Source organism: Ornithodoros turicata, chromosome 3, assembly GCF_037126465.1.
Source record: "Ornithodoros turicata isolate Travis chromosome 3, ASM3712646v1, whole genome shotgun sequence".
NCBI classification, from domain to species: Eukaryota; Metazoa; Arthropoda; class Arachnida; order Ixodida; family Argasidae; genus Ornithodoros; species Ornithodoros turicata.
In genome coordinates, this window is record NC_088203.1 from 46,304,443 (window position 1) to 46,326,235 (window position 21,793).

The following is a 21,793-nucleotide window of genomic DNA, read 5'->3' on the forward strand; positions in this document are numbered from 1 at the left end:
AACAGCAGTTTACAAAGTCTTCAGGTAATCTGCCAGGATCCGGTTCCTGCGGCATACACGTTCCTTGGCCTTCATACCCTTCGGACAAGGGTTTCTCATGATGTATGCTTCAAAAGCATCTGAGAAGGGAAAAAATACATGTGACTGTTATTAGCAACGCTGTAATCATGCCCTAGAAGATGTAGAGAGTGTTGGTCAAAATGCACGATGAACACAACGCGATAGAGACGAGAACGAATGCTTGTCCGCATCCGTCGTCAGGCCAATCGCATTGTTTTCATCATGTAATCGCGCTGGCAGATTCATTATTACTGGCAGTTATCCAAAGACACCAAAGAGCCACAGGGGGACAACAGTAAAAGCAGCAAATATGAAACTGGGCCACTGCACTGCAGATTACACTCCAAGAACTATCAAACACACCAGGTGATGCATGATTACATTTGCCAAAGTTTCAGTGAGAAATACAAGATTGCATCGCATTTAGAAAGCTTCAAACTTGCGGGCTAACACACGTTGTTTAGACTTGTGGATAGAGTGGAAAGGTTACTGATCGAGATGCTACTGTTGGGAAAAGCTGAAAAGGCGTGGCATTATTGTATGTATAGCGAGCACTAGTGTCGTTACTTGTCGATCTTTACAGAATTTCTACATGCTTACAATATTACTACGGAGAGACGGAGCCTTGTGGCTATAGCGAGAAAGCCAATTTCACCAAATCTGCCCGAGAACGTCTTTTGGAGCATCCTGTTGCAGGATTTCGGTTATCCATGTGTCTGGGACTTTTGACCACTTATGCTTGCTGGAGCAATGCTTTATAATTTTTAATTCACAGGTAGTAACCATTCTGGATATGTTTCCAATGTAAACAGGGCCCGATTAACATTGGTTTGCCTGTATGACGTTTTTGTGTTTTCAGCCGCTATTCTTCACATGCTTCACTGAATTTTTACACAATGTTTCAAAATTGCAAGCCCTGGCCTAATCTCGGTCTTTGCTGCAATCAGATCAGTCTCAATGAAAGTACACGAAGTATACTTACTCGTGAGTGCAGTTAGTTTTTGAGGAGTTAGGGCCCTCCTGCCTGCTGCGCCTGCTTTCGCAAACCTTTGGCAGGGCTTGCCTGTAATGCTCCGACAGCGCAGCTCCTCAGGTGACCATATTCCCACACAAATTCCCTCACAAACCTGGAATCAGATGTAGCCTTGGAGGCACAATCCCACTTGTCCATGGGAATAAATATCCCACCGCCTAAGTGAACCTGAAATTTACAGCTGACATGTAAGTCATGAACATTCTAAGAATAAAATTTGTAGCCCTGGAAGTACCAGCAGAGGTACTCTCACCTGATTGCCAATTGAAGCCATGACTTCAGGGACCTGTGCCTGGCTCTGTGGTGTTGCACCCACTGGTACCTGTCCCTGCAAAGGTTTAGCATCACAACACAATATCACGTATAGTTACATACGGTTACATACGAGAACGAGGGAGCAGTTTTAGTCTTATTTTTGGCGTGCCCAAAGCTTCACCATCCTGAGAATGAAAAGGGTTCCAGAATGCAACCTACCTCACTGTAACCAAAGGACGTCAAAGGTCGGATCTGCGCACCAGTCACGCCATCGTGCAATTCCATGTTCACTAAACCTTGCTCCTGTGAAGATAAAGTAGAGCCACATGAGTACATATTGGCAACTCCAACAACCACAGAGGGTGCTGCTACTTTTCAAAATGGTGTCCAAAAAGCAGGTTGTCGAATGAAACTTATTCCTGCCAAAATAGAACCGATATTTTTTCACATCCACAAGTGGAGCCATAGCCGGACGGTTGAACATTCACCAAGTTGAGAAAATATCAGTTCAGCACTGTGGTGTCTACCTCTGGGCAAACCTGATATGGACAACTCACCTGTGTGGTGCATGTAGCATCTGCACTGCAAGTGACAGGATTGGAGGAGCCAGGATAGGGGTAGCTTATGCTGTCAACTGCTCCTGTACTTGGTACAACATGACTAGTGGCCGCCACAAGATATCCATCGCTCTGAAATCCCTGAAATGAGAGGATAATTTTCACACTACCGTGCACAGTACAACCGAAAACGACCTGTACATTTAGCATGCTTTCAAAAAACAAGGCCCAATCACCTTCGCTTTTGCAACACGTGTCTAGCTTAAAGAAACAGTCTCGTGGCCACAGGGTGATTTTGAAACTCCACTGAAATTAGGTTCACGTGCTAGAGACAGACAACGATACAAGTCCCTGCCTGAGAAACCGAATATTACCCGAGAATGCTGAAGAAATATAGAGGCCGGACGGCACGTGCTGTGACTTTCCCCTCTCTTTACCACATTTAGAATGAACAAGATGAAAAAGGAACCCTTCATTAAGAAAAGAGGATGCCAAGGGCTTAGTAAGCTGCTCTGAATAGGGTTGGGGGCTAGAACAAAAGAAAAAACCCCAATTATCCACTAGCTCGGGCTCCCAATCGAAGTGACGTAGTGGAAGAGGGGAGCAGCTTCATTCCCAATAATTTTGAGTGATTTATTCAACTGCCACCACCTAGTTCAACAAGTAAATTTGCAGTGATGTTTTCGTCGGAATAGTGGTGTACGAGACTGTCACTTTCAATTAAACAAACTGCAATTCACCTGCTTCGAGGGCAGTCCATTACGAGAAGATGTACTGATGTCAACAGAGGGTGCTATAAATATTTCCCTGTGCGTCACCACTTCGGCATGGACTGGATCATATGTGTATAGGCAAAGCATTGACAGGTAGCAGGGAAGTATTTTTAAGCATACACATTTCACAGAAAAATACCAGGTCTGAAAACTTCCAGCCAAGAACACTGCAAACTTACCAGTTTCATTGCTGTCAGCATTATGACCCTCTTCATCAGCTGCGACTAACCGCAGAGCAGTGCTCAGGTCTCGAAATGCTGATGTCGTTGCTGTGGGCTCAGGACGTGCGCACCTTGCACATGTATATGTGGATGGCACAATATCTGAAAATGTTGACACAGAATTACACTCTACCATCCAGAAGGTAAACAGCACGGTAACAGAAAAGCGCGTTCACATGCAACTTCTTACCGAACTTTTTCAGCAGGGTGGCATGAAGTTCGTGGCAGAGAGCCCGTTCCTTTTCCAGGAGATCTTGAGTCTTCCGTAGCTGCTCTCTTAAATCTCTGTTCTCCTTCCTCAAGGCGTCAACTTCTTCATCGCTGCTACGATCGCTGCCTCTGCTGTGCCTCTCCAGTATTTGCTTAAGGCTTCTGTTTTTTGCCGTCCTAACGTTTGCAGCCTTTTCCTTCTGTGTAGCGGATTTTGACGGCTGCAACGTGCAAAGAAACAAACAAGAACACAATACATGTAAAGCGAGAGAACTACAAAAGAAATGATGACGTAGATGGCGACGTTTATCAACGCAAACATGACGGCCATAGCACGACGAGACAAGACGCCGACAGATTTGAAATGACCAGCATCTACACTTACCGCACATCTCGTTTTACCTTGACATTCCTCCTCAAAGATCTCTGGTACTTGTTTATGCATTGCACATAGAGCCTTGCCAAGCTCTTTCAAAGATTCTGAAATATGGCGCGGTAGCAATCAAAAAGTCAGACTGGCAAACAAAACAGGAAGAAGTGAGTACAATCCGCGCCATCAAGTTCGTGAAACCTGTAGCTTACCTTTCAGCATAATTATTTTTGCAGGATAATAGTCCTCTATTTCTCCATCTTTGCTCCGCCAGTAAGCGTACACAACTTGTGTGGGGTCGAAATCATCGACGGAAGCCGGGTTAAAGTTTCTAATCCTCGTCACATGCACAACTGCTTCCACCGTGTCGTCGTATTTGATGTGGGCATACATCGTAATTCACAAACGTGAAAATATGTACGCAGTAGGAGAAATTCACAAGCACAGACGGACTAGGTGAAACGCAGAACGGCCAAATCTCGTTGTTTACCACGTGTTGTTGGGAAACTACATACCCGCCATACGGACAACAAAGCGACATGTGTCCCCCATGCGACGGGATGCACTTGTCGCCAACGTCTTTTTCCTGCAGTTTATTTTTCCTTTAATATAATTTTATTTTTATAGATACATGTATATTTCTTATGTGCCTCGTAACGAATGGCTACCATGTTTCCAAAGCATGGATGGATGGATGCATGTTTGAAAGCGAAAGCTAGCAGTCAGAACGAACTTGAACTCAAAGAAAAGTAGAGTAGAAGAATGCCACTGCACGCTGAGATTATGCGGCGACGTTATTGTGAAAGCTGTTCTTAGTTCTACGTTGAACCAAAATAATATCAGGAAATTCAGCACTTATGAGTGTTCGTGGTCACTATCATCATCATCATCATCATCGATATCCGTTTCTTTTTTTTCTTTTGAGCAGCTTTTGAGCTTCGCGGTCTATGATAGGACATGCCGCTGGTTAATTAAGTGTTTATATTTCTTGCTTTGCGCTGTCTGATCCTGCGAAAGGCACGCGTACGCGTTTGCTCATACGTTGCGTGCGTTCTCAGGTATGGATTCGTTGGAAGCTGCCGAAAATGACCCTGAGGCACGGGGAGAATCGAATTCCAACAGTTCCGACACACAGTCACGGACGGTGAAGCGGAGGAAACAATACTTGAATAAAGGCGCACCCTTTATCGTCCCACGGTCAACAAGGTACCGCATGAGAAAACGAGCAGAACGTCAAGCCTCGCGGCCGAACAATAGTTTTCCTGATGGGGGAACGCCGACACGTGGGTTGAGCGCAACGGCCGACGACACAAACTCTGGGAACGAGTCGCTCAGGTCACCCGCAGAAGAGGAAGACTATGATAGAGAAAGAGGTGACGGCTTGTGCTCTGATGACTATGGAGAGACAGATGGAGTGGATGGCACGCCACTATCAGAACACGAAGAAATAGATGGAGCGGAGAGCACGCAGCAGTCAGAACATGAAGGAACAGATGGAGAGGACGACACGCCACTATCTGAACATGAAGATGGACTGAACGACACTCCACTATCGGAACAGGCTGAGCTGTTGGTAAACTGCTTGTACGAATTTGGCGATGAAACGCTCCCAAATGCCAGCACAAAGAAATCTGAGGCAATCGCCCTGATCATTTCGTTTGCTGTAGGACATGGACTAACGTGGACAGCACTAGACGATTTATTGAGACTCATCAACACATTGTTCGGATGTGAAGTTTTGCCACGAAGCATATATATGCTGCGAAAACTTTGGAATCGAAACCCAGCGACACGCGTCAAGCATCATTATTACTGTGAGGAGTGCAGCGCACCTCTTACGGCAACTAGTGACACGAAATTGACCTGTGATGTATGCGCAAAAGGCTACGATCAGAGTGACCTTAGAAATGCAGGAAACTTCTTCAGCATCCTAAACTTTGCTGACCAAATGAGTCATGCTGTCACCAAGAATTCCAAGGCATTGTATGAGAACCTGAAAAAGATGGAATCTTCCGTGCCCTCAGACGTAGTGACAGACATCACTAATGCTACACTGCGTAGAAGGTTACAGAATGATGGATCATTATCTCCTATGGACCTTACCACAACATTCAACACTGACGGTAGCCCTGTGTGGTCATCATCAAAAATGTCTGTCTGGCCAATACAGTACATCGTAAATGAGCTTCCTCCTGAAGTGAGATTTAAAAACTGTATGTTGGTTGGCCTCTGGTTTGGCAGAAAGCATCCCAACATGACCATGTTCCTCGACAAGTTCGTGGAAGAAGCCAATGAAAGGAATACAGTTGTATGGAGACATGATGCAGAAGTCATTACTTCAAAGGTGCTACCACTATGTTGCTGTGTGGACACTCCAGCACGTGCCATGGTGCAGAACCACATATCATTTAATGGTTACTTCCCATGCACATGGTGCTATGTTCGTGGAACATACATTGATGGTAAGAATACATGCAGCATTTTATCACCTCCACATCACGCTGAAATTGTCATATGCCTGTGTTTCGAGAACGTAACAGTATCAAATATGTTTCAGGGAGCATGCGGTTTCTTGATGCTGAGTCAGAGGGTGAACGTACACAGGAGCTGGTTCTGAGAGACATGAAGATGGCCCTCGACATAGAGTTCCCTGTGAATGGAGTTAAAGGACCATCACCCCTAATGAACTTCAAGAATTTCCACCTCGTCTGGGGACAGACGGTGGACTATATGCACTGTGTTCTGCTGGGTGTTGCAAAACAACTGACCGAGCAACTCTTGACAGTCCTCAGTTCAGGTATGCATTAAAGGAGTACAGAGGGCCATCCAAAAAAAAAAAATTCAGATTAAGACATCTGATGAAAGTGTGTGTGTCATTATACCAAATAGCGCGAAAGGTTTTGATGTGTGCAAGTTGTTTCCCAAACTCTCCCAAAAAAACTCGCATAAACATAGCTCCGCGTGTTCAATCTTAACTCGCCACTCAAGCTATAATGAGGAGCATTCTCGAAACGGTAGCTGTATCCACTTTTTTTAAAATTCAGTTTAAGGCATGCTAAAAGTTCATTCGGGTTCACTTCAAGCTCAACAGAAAACTTTTTTTTACAGTTCAGGTTCAGCTCTGGTACTAATCCTTGCCCTTGACTTGCACATTGACCTGGACATAGGTACCCCACAGTGCTGGACATTTCTGTTAAAAAAAAGTAGAATTTAAGAAAGTACAGTTCACACTGATGGATGGAAAAAATTGTTAAAATGAACTTTTTGTTATTCTAGATAGAGATTTTTTCGTCAGTTAATCATGTATCGCAACACTAGTGACATGGAGGAGCAGCAGCAGTAAATTTATGCAAGGTGGCATAAGGGTTTGTTGATGAATGTCAGCATTACCACCCTGCACATCCTTAGTGTAAGCCAGCAATGATAAAGTGTCTGTGAATAATTATGTTACAGGTGATAAAACAGCAGTGAACAAACGCCTGCTTGCCATTCGCCCACCGCATTGCTTTACACGACTTCCAAGATCCCTTGCAGACAGGCAGCATTGGAAAGCCAGTGAGTGGCGGCACTGGCTGCTGTTTTACTGCCTGCCATGTACTGCAAATATCCTGCCAATACAATACTGGGGGCACCTCGGCCTACTTGTTGAAGCAGTGCACCATCTGCTACTCACTGAAATTACACCAAGCTTGCTAAATCATGCTGGTAAGTTAGTGGCGTAATTCACTTTGTAACTTAGGTGTCCATTTAGTCTCCTTTTTTTATCGTTTTCTTTTTCCTGTTCAACTAAGATAATTAGACCAATTGACGATGAACATTGATGAACAGCAGCTGCTGCTCATCATCCTTGTACCCATTAATTAGCCTAACTACCTTAATTGAACTTGAAAACTAAAAAAAAAAATATGGGGACACTCGTAGGTGCACCATGCTGTATATATGTGCTGGGACGGGACCCAGTTTTGTCAGTTCTTGAGGTGAACATGACTGTAGTGGCCCAGGGCCACCCTCTTCCCCGGAAATCATGCAGTGGCACTGTATAGGCACCTTTTCAATCTCACATGAGGCTGGACACTGTTATACCTGTCCGCTTCAAGTCCATGTCACCAGATATACACGGAATGACACAGGGATCCATTGCAAAACCAAGATTTGACCTAAATCTAGTGAGAACACACTCTGATTTCTTATGCTAACTGCACCCCTGACAATTGCCAACGTGAACTCGAGTGGGCATGGCTGAAAATGGCGGGTTTCAGACAATGTGAGCACTCGAGAGTGCTTGAGGGTACTCGAGAGTACTTGAGCACAAATTTTTCCTGGTTCCTAAAAATCTAAATTTCTAAAATGAAATTCCTAATAAAACCAAAGTGGAATGCTGTCGATTGGCAAAGTTGGAGGCACGTTAGGCCTCATCTTGCATGTTTCGGGCACCGTGAAAATCTCACATGTGCTTATTGCCTCTTGTATGAACAGTATGTTCTTTGCTCTCTTTTTGAAAACTGAGCACTTCACACGGAGTGCAGGAAAAAAGAACTGGGTACCGTGTTTGTGCTACGCGTGATACAGGTGCCACATCAAAACTAGCACCTGTGTGTAGCACAAGTGCACCAGAAACAGCCTCTGGCTTCTTTTTCTTGTTCTCTTTGGGAAACTCCTTAATGAATAAAAGTAATTAACACTGCATTGTAACTCTTCAATAGCATATAATTTGTTAATGTGCTGCTTTCTTTGTTTTAGATAACTTTCTGAAGGCCTTTGTTGGTCGGACAAGGAGGCTGTACGGTGATAGCAGCATGACGTACAATGTGCACCAGCTGCTACATCTCGCAAAAGGAGCCGAATACCTTGGTCCACTGTGGACTCACTCCGCTTTTGTTTTTGAAGGTGGGAATGGGACTTTGGTAAAGAATATAACAGCAGCAAAAGGCATGCCTCAGCCGGTCATAGAAAGGGTACTTATGTCTCAGCAGCTCAACACAATACTAACAGTTGCACCACTCTCTGCAAGCACAAAGAAAATGTGTGAGAGAATGCTTGGAAATGAGCCATTGCAACACTTTGACAGGATCGGGGCAGCATGTATGCTCGGAGCTCCCAAACATGTCACATATTTCACCAATGATGAACAAGCAGCTCTCATCCAAGTGACGAATGTGCAGGTGATGGCAGCTCTAGAATATTATCGTTTTGTATTGGACAAGCAATTGTACCACAGCAGCGCCTATACAAAGGCAAAGAAAAGTGACAGTAGTGTAGTGGTGTCGAAGGCTGGGGACTTTCTCAAGATTCAGAGAATTCTGAGTGTTAGATTGAATGGTGAGCACAAGTGCTACCTCCTGTGTAAGAAAGTAGTAGAAAGCATGACAAGCTTACTGCAGTTTCCTGGTCACAACAAAAGCTGCTTCCTGTCAGAGCAGAGGACACTGGTTGCCATCGAGCCATCTGTGATTGCACAACCTTGTCTGTTTATAGATTTCCCCTTTGAGGATGTGTCATATGTGTGCCTCCTGCCGAACACAGTAGAGCGGGACTAGCATTGTTATTGCGGAGGGGCTGACATGGCTTTGCAGCATGGTCACCGGTAGTTATCAACTGTATATCTGTTCCAATGGCAGGCTGTAAATGAATTGGGTTCTTTTCGCTGTGTTCCGTGCCAGTACTAACCAGTACTGGTCTGTGCACACTTAGAAGTAAGTCCTGTGCTAATGAGTACACAACGTTCCATGACGGCAAGCAGCAGAATTTTGTCAGCTATAGGTCAGATTAAAGACAATTTTACAAACAGTACGTGACTGCATTGCGACACTGCCAAATTTCAAATTTGGCAATGGCGGAGCCATCTAGACAATGCTGTCACAATACACATTTTGCATGTTGTTACTTGCAAACTGGGAGCACGAGCGCCTGTTAAACAGTCACCTGCATTGTATGATACTTGTGCACCTTCTCACCACCTTGTTGGAAGCATTGTTGCAAACAAGGAACAACTTTGTGTGTAGCCACAATGTACAGGGTGAGTCGTGAACGGCTAACCAGAGCGCTTCACAGTGGGAGGGATAAGCGGAAATCGGAGGCCACCTTTGTGGTGCTTGAGTGGCAAACAGGTGCTGCTTTTGATGCAGCAGCTGTTTATTCCTCGCCACAAAGGTGGCCCCCAGTTTCCGTTCCTTGCTCTTATTGTGAAGTGCTCTGGTCCGCTGTTTGTGAATCATCCTGTATAAGTGCACCACCGTTTCAGGGTTACGTGTGCTCAGGCCTGACTGGCATATGCCCTACTTGCATTTCTCCTGATATCTTCAGTGTTTGCAAGAAAAGAACGATTGACTGAATCTTGATGAGCAAAAGTCCTGTAGATACTGAATATGTGCATCGTTGGATGAATGCGCTGTCCATCAAAGCCTTTTGCAAACACTCACTTGTTTCTGCAAATTTTAGCTAGCCATAAAGACAGGCTTGCTGGTGCAGGTCTACAGTGAAAGGAGTAGAGCACACACACAGCCAACAGCAGATGGCTCAGGACTGAGTTGTCACTGCTACATTGTAATATGCATTTTGTTCACTTTATTTACTCAAATAGTGTTGTAAATATTCTGAGGGAACAGTAATTGTGAATGGAGGTCTTCTGTGCTACGTGCGCTATGCTTCTGTGCTGTGCTATTTTGAGTGATGTTATAATGTTTGTAAATAAATTGTGGTTTTGTAATTTTGTCATTAGATTTTGTGTGATATACCCAACAAAACAAGGAAAATTAGATGTCCTTTCTGCGGGTTCAGTAAGCTGTGATCCTCTTTCTTGTCTTGGAAAGAGAGTAAGGAGGAAGGGAGTAGAATTGTGTTACGTCATCTTTATAGGTAACGACCCTCATTTATATGCCAGTAACCTTGAATGGCACCCAAGCAACATTTATGTTTATGAATTATTTCGGTGCACCCAAATAACTCTTAAACGTAAATGTAACTTCTACGTTCGAAGACTGTAACGTTATTTCAAAAGTTTCCTGTTTTGAAAGTAACGTTAAATGTTACAAAATTTAGAGTGTATAGCTAGCACCAGTGTCGTTTCTCGCTGATTTTCACAGAGAGTCTTGATGTTTAAGATATTTCCATCAAAAGCACTGCTTCGTGGCATGTGGAATAACCACCGTTTTGTTCCACCATTTCTCTAAAAAAATAAGCACCAGAAACCCTAATTATATTCCAAAAATTTGGTAAGCAGAAATGCTGGATTGCTGACCTTTATTAAATGCACCTGCGAAATATATCTGTCTTGTCTTAATTTTTCTTTCATATTTATGGTTGCATTGTCATGCGACGAAGTTGGCTAGCTTATGGTAACTGCGTGCTCACGGACGTCTTCACTGCTGCTTCCCATTATAGAAATTAAAAAACCAGAAAAAGTAAAAGGACACAAGACAGGATTTTTGGCAGTTCGAGCCAGGGACACCCACGCATGCTGATATGAAAGGACATACTGGGGGAGGGATCAAACAGCAGCACTTTCCCAGCACTCGTCACAACTGGTGAATATGGTGGGTCCTATCCTATGATGTACAAAGCGCTGTTGCAGAGCCATTGCGGACCCTTGTGCCCTGGGTGTCATGAGGCACAGGTGTGAATCCTAATGGGGCTCCTAATCCTAATGCATGCTAGGATTGGTGCAGTTGAACCTCGATCAGTTTCAAGTTGGCAAGTCACGGGGAAGGATTGTCCGGACACCTTAACCCCTCTGTCCAAGGTCACGGGTTCGATCCCGGTTAAAGAGGCTAGGAAATCGGTGGGTTAGGGGTAGCAAGCGGTCGGGACGTTAAGCCGTGTGCCTCGTGTGAAAACCTTCGGGTAGCAAAATTATTCCACAGACCGATCACTGTGGCATTGCTCGATCGTGATTGTGGTTGTCTGTAGCAACGTCCTAATTATTTATTTGCTTAACTCCACTGTAAATCCGGCCCAGTAACAATTAAGATTGACATCGTGACAGAAATGACAATTGTAATAGTACTTATGTCATCCAAAACCGTCGTTTTGCGATGACGAAACTCTCGTTCTCGTCCTCGTTGACAACTGCTGTCAGGGGCAAAAATGTTACCATCCAAAATTGCTCTCATTGTTATGTTGTTGTCAGTCTGTTTTCATTGTATAAAAATTAAGTGACATGATCGAGAAAATGAAGGCTATATGTAGTGCTACATACACTTCACTTAACAAATACGAATTTCGTAGGGGTCTCGTGGATGTCACGTGACCATAACCAGAGGTCCGCACGAGTGATTTGTGCGAAGTCCGTAACGCTGACATTCCTACGCATATATGTCTTCGTCGTCCGTAGACGCTACGGATGGAGGCAGGGCGGGCTACGACAGATCCGTACGTTATCGCACAACCGATGGGGTCCGTAGAGGCTACGTACAGAGTCTGTACGCAACTTATGGCAGATCCGTACGAGACCGTACGACTCCACTGGGCTCCGTAGAAGCTTCCTACAGAGTCTGTACGCGCGAGCTATGGCAGATCCGTACGTGACCGTACGAATCCATAGGCTCCATAGACGTTACGTATGGAGTCTGTACGACAGCTACGGCAGGTCCGTACAGTGACCGCACGATTCTGTAGGTTTCCGTTGGAATCCATATCTTTCTGTACAAACCCGTAAGTAATTTCGTACAGAGTTTTATGGTTTTTTTCAGTAGGGTAAGGGGGCCGACCATGACCTTTGGGTGATTTGGCCTGGAATGACTCAGCTGAGTCACACATTTTCATCATTATATGCATAGTCATTATGCATACACATACATAAACAAGGGTCCTCAGCATACTGCAAAGTAGCATTAAAAGGTAAAGTTGTGTGCACGCGTACTGGTTACGTTACACAGTAGGTTCACGTAAAAGTTATGCAACTCTGTCTTATAAAATTACCAATAGTTGTACAAACACCATTGCTTACATCATCTTTGATGAAGAAGATGTTAGAAGCCCTCGGTTCCCTTACGTTCATGCTGACAACTTGAATGGCATACGTAGCCATCAGATCTTAAAGGAGAGGAATACATGCAAATAAGATATCTTAGTAATCAAAGAAATAAAGAAGTGCTTACGCTTCTTCCGTGTAATGCCAATATCTTGTGTTGGCATCCCTTTGATTTGTTCCAACACTTCTGGGTCACATTTGATTTTTCCTGCAACTGCAAGCTCTGTTACTCTTTGGAGCCCACGTGATGTGCAGTGAAGAGGGTCCTCGTGATGCATCCTTTGATACTCTTGAAAAAACTGGAAAATTACGCGAGTCAATGCAATTACGTAGGGAACAGACAACAGAAATTATGTTATGACATGTTCTTCATTGCAAAAGTTGCGCTAATTGAACTACACAGATCATCATACCCTGGTCGTGTCCATGAGGTACGGGAACTGCTGCCGCACAGATAAGATTGATGGGCATGATGCCAATGTTGCTGCTCTCTTCTTAAATGTGGCATCCATACGAGTTGCGACTTGCGCTTCATCAGGGTTTTGCTTTTTCATCTCCTTGAGAAGCCATTCCTCGTGTTCCTTCAGGCTTTTGGAGTCCTCTCCACCAAGGGCACAGATGTCATCAAACTGCAAACAAGATTTATGCAAGTTTTAAGCTTCAATGGCCGTGACTAGTCCACCTGAGCAATACAGCCATTCACTAAACCGTGGTGCCTCAGAAAGATCTCATTTGCCACTTACACCTATGCCAAAGGAGGGCTACCAGCAAGCTCTTAGTACAGAAATATAAAAATGAAGCAGTGGACTTTGGTTTTGAGCAACTAGCAGTGGATTCCATAATTTTTTTCATGCTCAAATAATTTGATTTCATTTGCAAATGGCCAACCACCCAGGAGCCAATACTTACAGACTGTTTTGTTGACTTTCTTCTCGGCAGTGTCTCTTCTGCGCTTTGATTCTCCATGCATGGCACTGCCATTCGTTTTGACGCAGCAAATCGTTCCCTTGCATCCTGTACTCTGGTGTCTCCATGTATCTTTCTTCTTTCATTTTTAAACTTGTTTCTCAATGCAGCGATCCAAGAGTCCTACCAGAGGAAGATGCACAACCAGAACACAAAGAGCAAACAGTAGTCACAACCTACCCATAACTACTTTAAAGGTCAGATATGCCGATTTTGAAGTGCCGCAGAACTGAGCGATACTCGCGCTGTGTGTTCATTACCGAACACTGAATATGTGTGCGAAATATCTTGCTCCAACTGTTCGTAGTTTTTTAGAAAACAGTTTTTTTAGTTCCCACGCCCGGCCGTCAGACCGTCGGCAAACCCTGCGCACGGGCGCACCGACGTCACTGCTCTCGGTTTATCTGTCTTTGGCTTGGCATGGACTCTTGGCTTGGCTGCTTGGCTTCTTTCGTTTCCTCCTCTGTGCATCGTACATAAGCGAACAGCTGTTATGTTGTTGCTAAGCCGGAAACAAAGCATGTGAATGTTTTTTTTTTTTTTTGGCACAGCGTCGTTTGGAAAGTGCACTTCCTTGTTCTGACCTTGCCTTTTATGGGCTGGAGCGATATGATTCGTAAATATGCCACGGCGAAGTTGTCGAAGTTGCGAGAGTGCTACGCTGTTAGAACAATTCATCGGTGCATTCAAGTGTTACCTATTATAAGCTACCAAAAGACCAAGCAGTGCGAAGCTCTTGGCTGACAGTGGTGCCTGCTAATTTCCACTGCAAGGATTTCGTCCACGAATGTTATCATAGGTTACGCGCGACTCCAGAGGCAATTTGGAATCTCGGCACGAAATCGTCTGATGAAAATCTGAGGTGCCCGACGCATAACATTTTGAACGCGCCACGGAGGATCAAGGCAAAAAACGAGAGCAAAAAATGGTAAGTCGAGGTTCAGATATAAAAAATAGCAAGCTACTCTGAGTAAGCTTAATGAATCGATTGTGCAGCTGTCCTACTGCGCTTACTCTGATATAACCACGATTAACAACACAATAGTACTATTGATAATCTAACTTCTGAATTATCACAGGTGCACGCTGAAGGCGGAAATGAAGCATGATCTGGCTTGCATCTGGTCATGAAGAAATTGCTGACACGTTAGTTGCAGTCCACCTCCACCAACAGGTATGACAATGTGATGTTATAATTTGAGTATTCATCTATGTTCAACTTTTCATGTGCACTCGCATGCAGACATTTTGACACCACTTTTAAATCTGCCCTCAAAGTTACATCCTGTGCTTCCAGGGTGGAAAACAAAGATCGCCATTCCGATTAGCTGCTATCTCCCAGTTCAAGCACTTTTGTGTCTGGACACTGGTTCCTGTGGATGGGGTGTTACAAGCTTTACTGTCTGATATAGAAGGTACGTTACATTAGTTCAGTTAATTTGTCTTTTGCACATTTTTGTTACTGTCAGCTGGATTACTGTTGGACATACAATCCTTTGACACACCGAAGCTGATGTCGCCTCTGATAACGTTTTAGAATTTTCAGTGTCATCAACGTCCATTGAGGAAGGTGCCTTTACTATCTGTGAATCTTCAACTGAAGAATAGCAAAGAATTCATGTTAACATTGTCTAGTCTTATTAATTCACTGTCTGTTTTCTGAGAGCTAAGAAAAATGGAAACTATTTATTTGTCACAACTTCACACTGGATACTGGTGTGGTACTGGCTTGACATGTAAGCTAGAATACCTGGATTCTACAATAATTGTGTTCAACTTGGTGCATTACCGTGGGCAATGCCACATTCACTACATTTTTAGTGGGTCCGGTGCACAAATACTGTGTGCATACTGCATACATACATACTGTTCGATAGGCAAAAATACCTGAGCAGTGCTGTGTAGTCTTTTTACCCCAAGTCCATACTCTTACTGCAAAGTCACAGTACGTAGAACAGCAATGTGCAGGTATGCTGCGATAGAGATTCACAACAGAAAGAAGACTGTTGAGAGCATCTAAATTTTAATGAGACGAGACTTTCGTGCACAAGGCTGCTCTTGTTAATGTCTAACATGAAGTTACAAAATCCCAGAATATATAAAACATGTTGTAATGTAGAGAGCGAGGGGTGGTACAGACATAAAGATAATTATATAATCATATATAATATAATAAAAAGGGGGTACATCTGCCCCCTCAACTCAACTCAATAACTCTACTTATTCTCTACCTTACAACATGTCATATATTCTGGAATTTTGTAACTTGATGTTAGACATCAAGAAGTACAGCCTTCTGTGCAAAAGTATTCTTTCTGTTGTGCACAATCATTATGCAGTAAATGCGACTATCCATTTCTTGTCATTAAATGCTTTTCCTTTCTTTCTTTCTTTTTTTCTGCAGTGATGAGCATCCATAAGGACACATGCCAGAAAGGGAGTCTCTTTGGGATGACAAACCCTCATCACCTCATGAGGATACAATGGTTGACGAATGGTTCTCAAGCACATCGAAACTTCCAACAAATAATTCATGAAAAAGCCAGTCAGTGCTAGCACCAGGAATTGAACGTGGGCCATCCTACTACCTGTCAGAGATGTTCAGTGGTGTAGCCTAGGGGGCTAGGGGGGGCTTGAGCCCCCCCTACCTGCCACGGACCGACCCACACAAATCGTGCAAATCCGAGAACATAATATATGGGGGGGGGGGGGGTACCAGTGTGACTATCGCGAAAGTTCTTGCAGTTCATGGCGTCTATCTACGAAGCATTCTTGAATGGTTTTCAAAGTATGAGCTTTTCAAAATACTTCCAACCTCGTGACACCACTTCATTGGTCATGACAGCCTATACATGTAATTGTACTGTGAACGTCTAAATCAACTATTTTCGTTCCCTTTTTTAATCCTCAGTTTGAAGTGTGCACAAGTATGTGTGTGTTGTCGACACAGGATCAGCGAGGGGGGGGGGGAGTTTTCGTATCGAGCCCCCCCTAACTTTGAGGTCGGGCTACGCCACTGGAGATGTTACATTTCAGGCGCTCATTGACTTTTGGTAAATCATTTGTTGACTTTGTCCCAAGGTGGAGCTCGCTACAGCTCATTTGCTATCTGTTAATGTTGTGGCGTGTGTTGCGTTTTTCTCTTTGTGTGTTCCAGACTCAGAACGGTTAATTTGGATCAGGTCATGTACGTCTCATTTAGACATGGCAAACACAAAGTGGTGTTTCTCAACACAACTTAGCAGTGGACTTCATGCATTACTGCTACGGCCATTAAGCGTGAATAGAAACCTAGCCAGAGCAGCTGATACACAGAGAGAACATAGCCCGTGTGTGTGTGTCTTTTCCACCGCAGCCCTTGGGTTTCCTCCCTGATGGCTACACATGTCAGGGATAGGTTTCAGAACCGGTAGTTCCCGCCAAGTGTGAATTGCTTTTGAGGGGATCATCACGCTGGCAGATGAAACATATGGTTTAAATTATTTGCAGGACAGGAATTGCGCAGCTTCACACAAATACTGCTACTACGACGTAAGAGTGGTTTAAAATCTATATTTTTTGTGTTCCTGACATTATCGCACAAGATGTAGTATCCACTATGATCCTTTATGTGGGGGTATGTACAGTGCAATCAACAGATGCTATTTACAAATCTGTGTTTTCTACTGTGTTAAAATGGGGTAGTTTGTATCTGAGAGCCATAGTGAAACACAGGCCCTCGAGAAACATGGCAACACATTGCAGGGACTCTGGATGCTGCCTAAATTTCCAGAACACACAGCCTAAGGCAGCGGTTAAATAACAAGTGGTTAGAGAAATCCAAGATAGTTGCATCCGTAAGCAGTCCGCTGTTGGATTTGCTTCTGTCAGAGATACGTTATCTCAAAGGGAACGCACGGACACACTCAGAATGATACTAGGGCTGCCTGTGAAATAGAATGAGGAGAGGGGAAGATACATAACCCTTTGTCTTGTCTGTTATTCTATTGGTTAAATTGTCATTTTCTTAGCAGCATATATGTGTATATTCCAGAGTCTGCTAATAAATATATCAGTTTAGAGCTAGCAGTCGCATTGTAGATGTCTCATCCTGTCCTTGGTTGCTTGTGATTCACTATGGCCATGCTTGCTAATGCAAAAGCAGAAAACAAAAAAAGACAATAGAAAAACACGGAAAGAGCGACCTAAAAAGCTGCCTGTTCTAGTGCTCACATGGAGGCAATGCAATGAGGTAACATGTTCCATTCATGAACTGTGCATAGTAGTACATATCACAACGGCAACCGATTATTCAGATTTTTCTTGAAGTACTTTGTTGTTGTTTTTAGCTTTGTTTGCACAGTCTATTATTGGAGCTTTATGTGATTCCCCTCTTCAGATACTTTAAGACTGCTGATGCTGTGCAGTTTGTTAATTTTGAAACTGTACTGTGCTGAGGTACAAAAACAGAATTGTCATATCTGCATTTGAGCACATAGGAATAATTTTTAAGTACTTTACTTGTTGACATTAATATTTGCACCAGGTCACAACATTGTTGATTTATGGAAAATGTAAATAAATATATTTATTTGCTTGCCAAACAATGCACAAATGTCTTCTTTTCTAGTGAGATATTCCCTGTTCACCAGACATAAATGTGGAAAAGTTAAAGGGGCACAATGATGGTAGAGTCTATCGTTGCTTTTTGCCACTTCACATATATGCACTGTTATTCGTGTGCACATGTAGGAATAGGAAGGTAGAGGATGCGCATAAAAAATTTCGTATGCAGCCACACATATGGTTCAGAAGATTAATTAGATGATGTCCAAGCATATATAATTGTGCTTCATGTGCAATGGGTATGCTAACGGATTGCTTCCATGAAGCCTTTTTATTTTTTTTATTATTTTTTTTATAAATGTTATTTGTGATTTTATATAAATTTCATATTACATATTGTATACTTATATTTTTATAAATTTTATACTAAAAACTCAAGTTACACGGCCCCTGTAAGAGTGCCCCTTGCAAATGGTTTGGTAACGTATCTCGAACTGTAAAGGTAAGCGGCAATCGAGAATGCTGCAGACAAGGTTGCAACTTACATATTGCTTATCACGTCCTACATACAAAGTGCTTTGTACAATAATTCCTGAGCACGGAATTAATCCCGAGGCTGGCCAGTGATGTCACCCACGACGACAAGTCACATAATTGCCTTTAATACTTTTACACCCCATGGGCTGAGTTGTGAATTGAAAGAGCACTCTACAGAAGGATAAGGTGCACCTGATTTCTAGGATCTATGCTATGCCCTAACTCTTCAGACACTACATTTCTAAGTGGCAATATGTGCTCTGGTACTTCTTTTGCGTCTGCATAGTGTGCAACCACATGGCTACTGGAGCTTTCGTGTGCATGTTTTTGTGCGACGGTGTTCATTACAAACAATATCCAGATGTTAGACATAAAATGCAGTAGTTTGTAGCGTACCACACAACGCAGCGTGACATGGGAGTGCGTGATTCAAAGAAAGCTTCTGGAAAATGCACAGAATCCCACAAAAAGTTTAAAATGTGATTTGTATTTCGTTTTACGTCTCTCGTCGTTACATACCATCGTCGACGCTGTTGCACATTGATAAATCGTACGTAAAACTTGTCCCATAGCAGTATGCGGTTTCTCAAATACATAGCACAATTTTTTCCTGAGGAATAAAACGCTGTCGGCATTTTCTTGCTAACACGGCTGTCGAAACGTCAGTCTCTACAATGGGCAAGTGCTGTAAAGGGGCTAACGCAGACGCGACTTGATACAAATTGTACGTGCTCACAAAACACAAACGACGAATTCCAGTCACAACATCGCACAGAGGTTGGTTCGCGAATGAGTTCGCAGCTGCTGCTCTGTTTACTTATCGCGGAACGGTGGAACCCGGCTGTCCGCCATCTTCAAGCACAGATACGTGAAGCCGCGAGAAGCCGTAGCTGAAATCCACTGACAAGTACGAAGGCGCGTACACGTCACAATGCCCGTTCGGGCGCATCTACGTCATAAAAATGGCTGCGCCCATGTGTGTTTCGGAATGAATTACCTATTTTTTTGACATGGTACTGTACCGAACTGAGAGAATGAAGGTGTATTTTGGGGAGAGCTGGATGTGGGCTTTCAGAATATCACAACCGTTTCGACTATTTGGGATATCGGCATAGCTGACCTTTAACCTCGAACACTTCACAAAACTAACAGCATGGGTAGAAAACATGCATCACCTACTGCTTGGCATTACGTGCTATTGTGCCAAACATAGCAAATGAATAAAGTAATTGCTAACAAAAAATGTCATTTACATCCTACACTAGGAGCAGTTGGATGTTCACAGCTAAAGCCCTGTGGCTTTATGCAGCCAACAATATAAATCTGGGAACTCCTTTGCTAGTTACATTCTCGTCAAAGCAAGGCAAGATAAAAGCAGGATATTGGATGGAACTAACGCTGCTGGGCAATTCCACGTGAAATGATAGCTTATTTTTAGTCATTTCGTATGACGTTTCAACTGAAGGAAGCTGTTCCACATTCGTAGGATAGATATTTTTATTAGTACACCGTTACAGGTGGAGGACGCAGAAACGTTTAGCGACATTCGACAAACTGGTGTGTGCAGTTGTCACTGTGCAATGGCTCTCTGGCTGGAAGCAATGGTACTTCCTTGCTACAACTGGTATGGTGCAGCTGTAAGCACTACGAGCTTATTCCTTCCAGCAGTATGGCTTAGGCCAGTATAACGTTCTACTCTGGTTTTGAGCAATATTACGCATTCTGTTAACCAATTCCTTCTCGCACACATCTTACGCATCTTAGTCTGCTTACACAACCGCGCGCCTTGCCCTTTCGCACCAAGAACTATAGTTATGCTATTTTTTATAGGGCCATGAAGTTAAGAATGGAAGACAACAAATATGAATGAAAAAGAGAGAGATAACAGATACCACAATACATTCAGGAGCGACAGGTGGTTGCTGCGCATAGAACCCTGGAAATGCCTACAAGTGGCACATGAAAAAAGAAAAAGAAGTGCTGAAGTATATGAAAAAATACCCTCGAGAATGTTTTGTATGTTATTAAGGATGGTTTGTTCCATAACAAGACACAGCTTTTACTCGGCTAATCCGACCTCTTCATTGCATAATGCTTGTCTCAAAATTAACTATTTCTTAAAAAAACGCTTATTTTGCCTATTTTTCTTGAAATAAATGTTTCACTTGAAGCTCAAATTTTTTTTATTCTAGTGTATTCTGTGCGGGCCAGAAGATATCTCGTCGAAATTGGAGCACTTACATTCTTGTAGAAAAAGAATTGCAAAACTAAGTAAATATTCTGTTCATTGTGGCCTGTAAGTTTCTGCACCCCTTTAACCAAGTGGACTGGAATTCCGACCAAGATCTAAAATATTCTTCCTTCTGCCAAGAGACACAAATAAAGTGTTCCCAGAATGGAGTGTCTCAGCTCACTGTCAAGCTGACTGTGGTTCTAGCAGAAAAGGCACCCTTCGGAGCCACCACCTAGAGCTTGAACGTGACAAATTTCTCTGCAGCATATCATTGAGCGAGTTAAGGAGCACCCACAATTTTTTTTTGTAATCATTGCTTATGATCCAACAGGGACACTGGATCATTTGACATGGAATTACACTGCTGCATTCAATGTTAGCCAGCATGTTAAATTAGGCCGACAATCGCATGCACTGTTATTCCAACCTATACATTTGCAGTAGGGCTCTTATCACCTTCTAGCATCCAACTCCAAAGAATTCAGATTTAAAACCTTTTGATGGAACTCGCCGCATAGCTATGTGCCCGAAAATTGACAATGAAGGAAGAACTCTTTTGCATCATGACAAAATGATATATTTGCACTTATTCAAACTGGCATACATACATAGCCTGTCCCAATTGCATCAGCAAGACCAGGGTATCTCTGGAGCAAGAGATTTGCAACTTTAAAATAAAACTTTTTTGATGGATAGCTGGAACAAAGAAAAGCAGACAAACAAAAAATGAACATGTAGCTCTTAGGTGACTGATGGATTACAAAGCAGTGCATGAAAGATACATATGCATCAAGTGCTCAGAGAAAGTTACTCACAGCGTTTGGGATACCATCGACTGGAATAGCATTTCCACAACTTTGCTGTGGACAGAAGAGGTGAGGGGCTCCCCATTGGTTATGCTTGCACTCAATGTCCCAAAGTTTGGAAGTGAGTAAGCAATACCATCATCAGACACGTCATTTCTGTGGTGGTAAGACACACATATGAAATAACTGCAGCAAATGACATGAGAGGGCATAAGCCAGCATAGTGTATCTCAAGATTTTGCACTTTGGAGTCAAGACA

The 21,793-nt window shown here is 43.3% G+C and overlaps 1 protein-coding gene and 3 long non-coding RNA genes across 4 annotated transcripts; 1 reads left to right on the forward strand and 3 right to left on the reverse strand.

The window, feature by feature from the left end:
- Positions 1–1,632, reverse strand: LOC135386999 (uncharacterized). Its single transcript, XR_010420772.1, has 4 exons — positions 1,568–1,632; positions 1,347–1,421; positions 1,043–1,261; positions 1–119 (listed from the first exon to the last, which is right to left on the reverse strand). It is a non-coding gene; the product is annotated as an uncharacterized LOC135386999 (long non-coding RNA).
- A 321-nt stretch (positions 1,633–1,953) lies between these two features.
- Positions 1,954–3,440, reverse strand: LOC135389425 (uncharacterized). Its single transcript, XM_064619472.1, has 4 exons — positions 3,387–3,440; positions 3,090–3,330; positions 2,858–3,001; positions 1,954–2,046 (listed from the first exon to the last, which is right to left on the reverse strand). The coding sequence occupies exons 1-4, from the start codon at positions 3,438–3,440 to the stop codon at positions 2,009–2,011; spliced, it is 477 nt and encodes a 158-aa protein (XP_064475542.1). The 3' UTR covers positions 1,954–2,008.
- A 9,240-nt stretch (positions 3,441–12,680) lies between these two features.
- On the reverse strand, positions 12,681–13,440 carry LOC135387000 (uncharacterized). Its single transcript, XR_010420773.1, has 3 exons — positions 13,357–13,440; positions 12,861–13,076; positions 12,681–12,746 (listed from the first exon to the last, which is right to left on the reverse strand). It is a non-coding gene; the product is annotated as an uncharacterized LOC135387000 (long non-coding RNA).
- A 691-nt stretch (positions 13,441–14,131) lies between these two features.
- LOC135387001 (uncharacterized) lies at positions 14,132–15,987 on the forward strand. The gene is made up of 4 exons (XR_010420774.1): positions 14,132–14,341; positions 14,493–14,587; positions 14,711–14,828; positions 15,818–15,987. It is a non-coding gene; the product is annotated as an uncharacterized LOC135387001 (long non-coding RNA).
- Positions 15,988–21,793: the final 5,806 nt, after the last annotated feature.

Coding starts and splice junctions, on each gene's coding strand:
- LOC135389425 (XM_064619472.1), bottom strand. CDS start 3,440: ATGGCCGTCATGTTTGCGTTGATAAACGTCGCCATCTACGTCATCATT. Junction 3,331..3,386: donor TCTACGTCATCATTTCTTTT/GTAGTTCTCTCG, acceptor TGCACGTTGCAG/CCGTCAAAATCCGCTACACA. Junction 3,002..3,089: donor CACCCTGCTGAAAAAGTTCG/GTAAGAAGTTGC, acceptor CAACATTTTCAG/ATATTGTGCCATCCACATAT.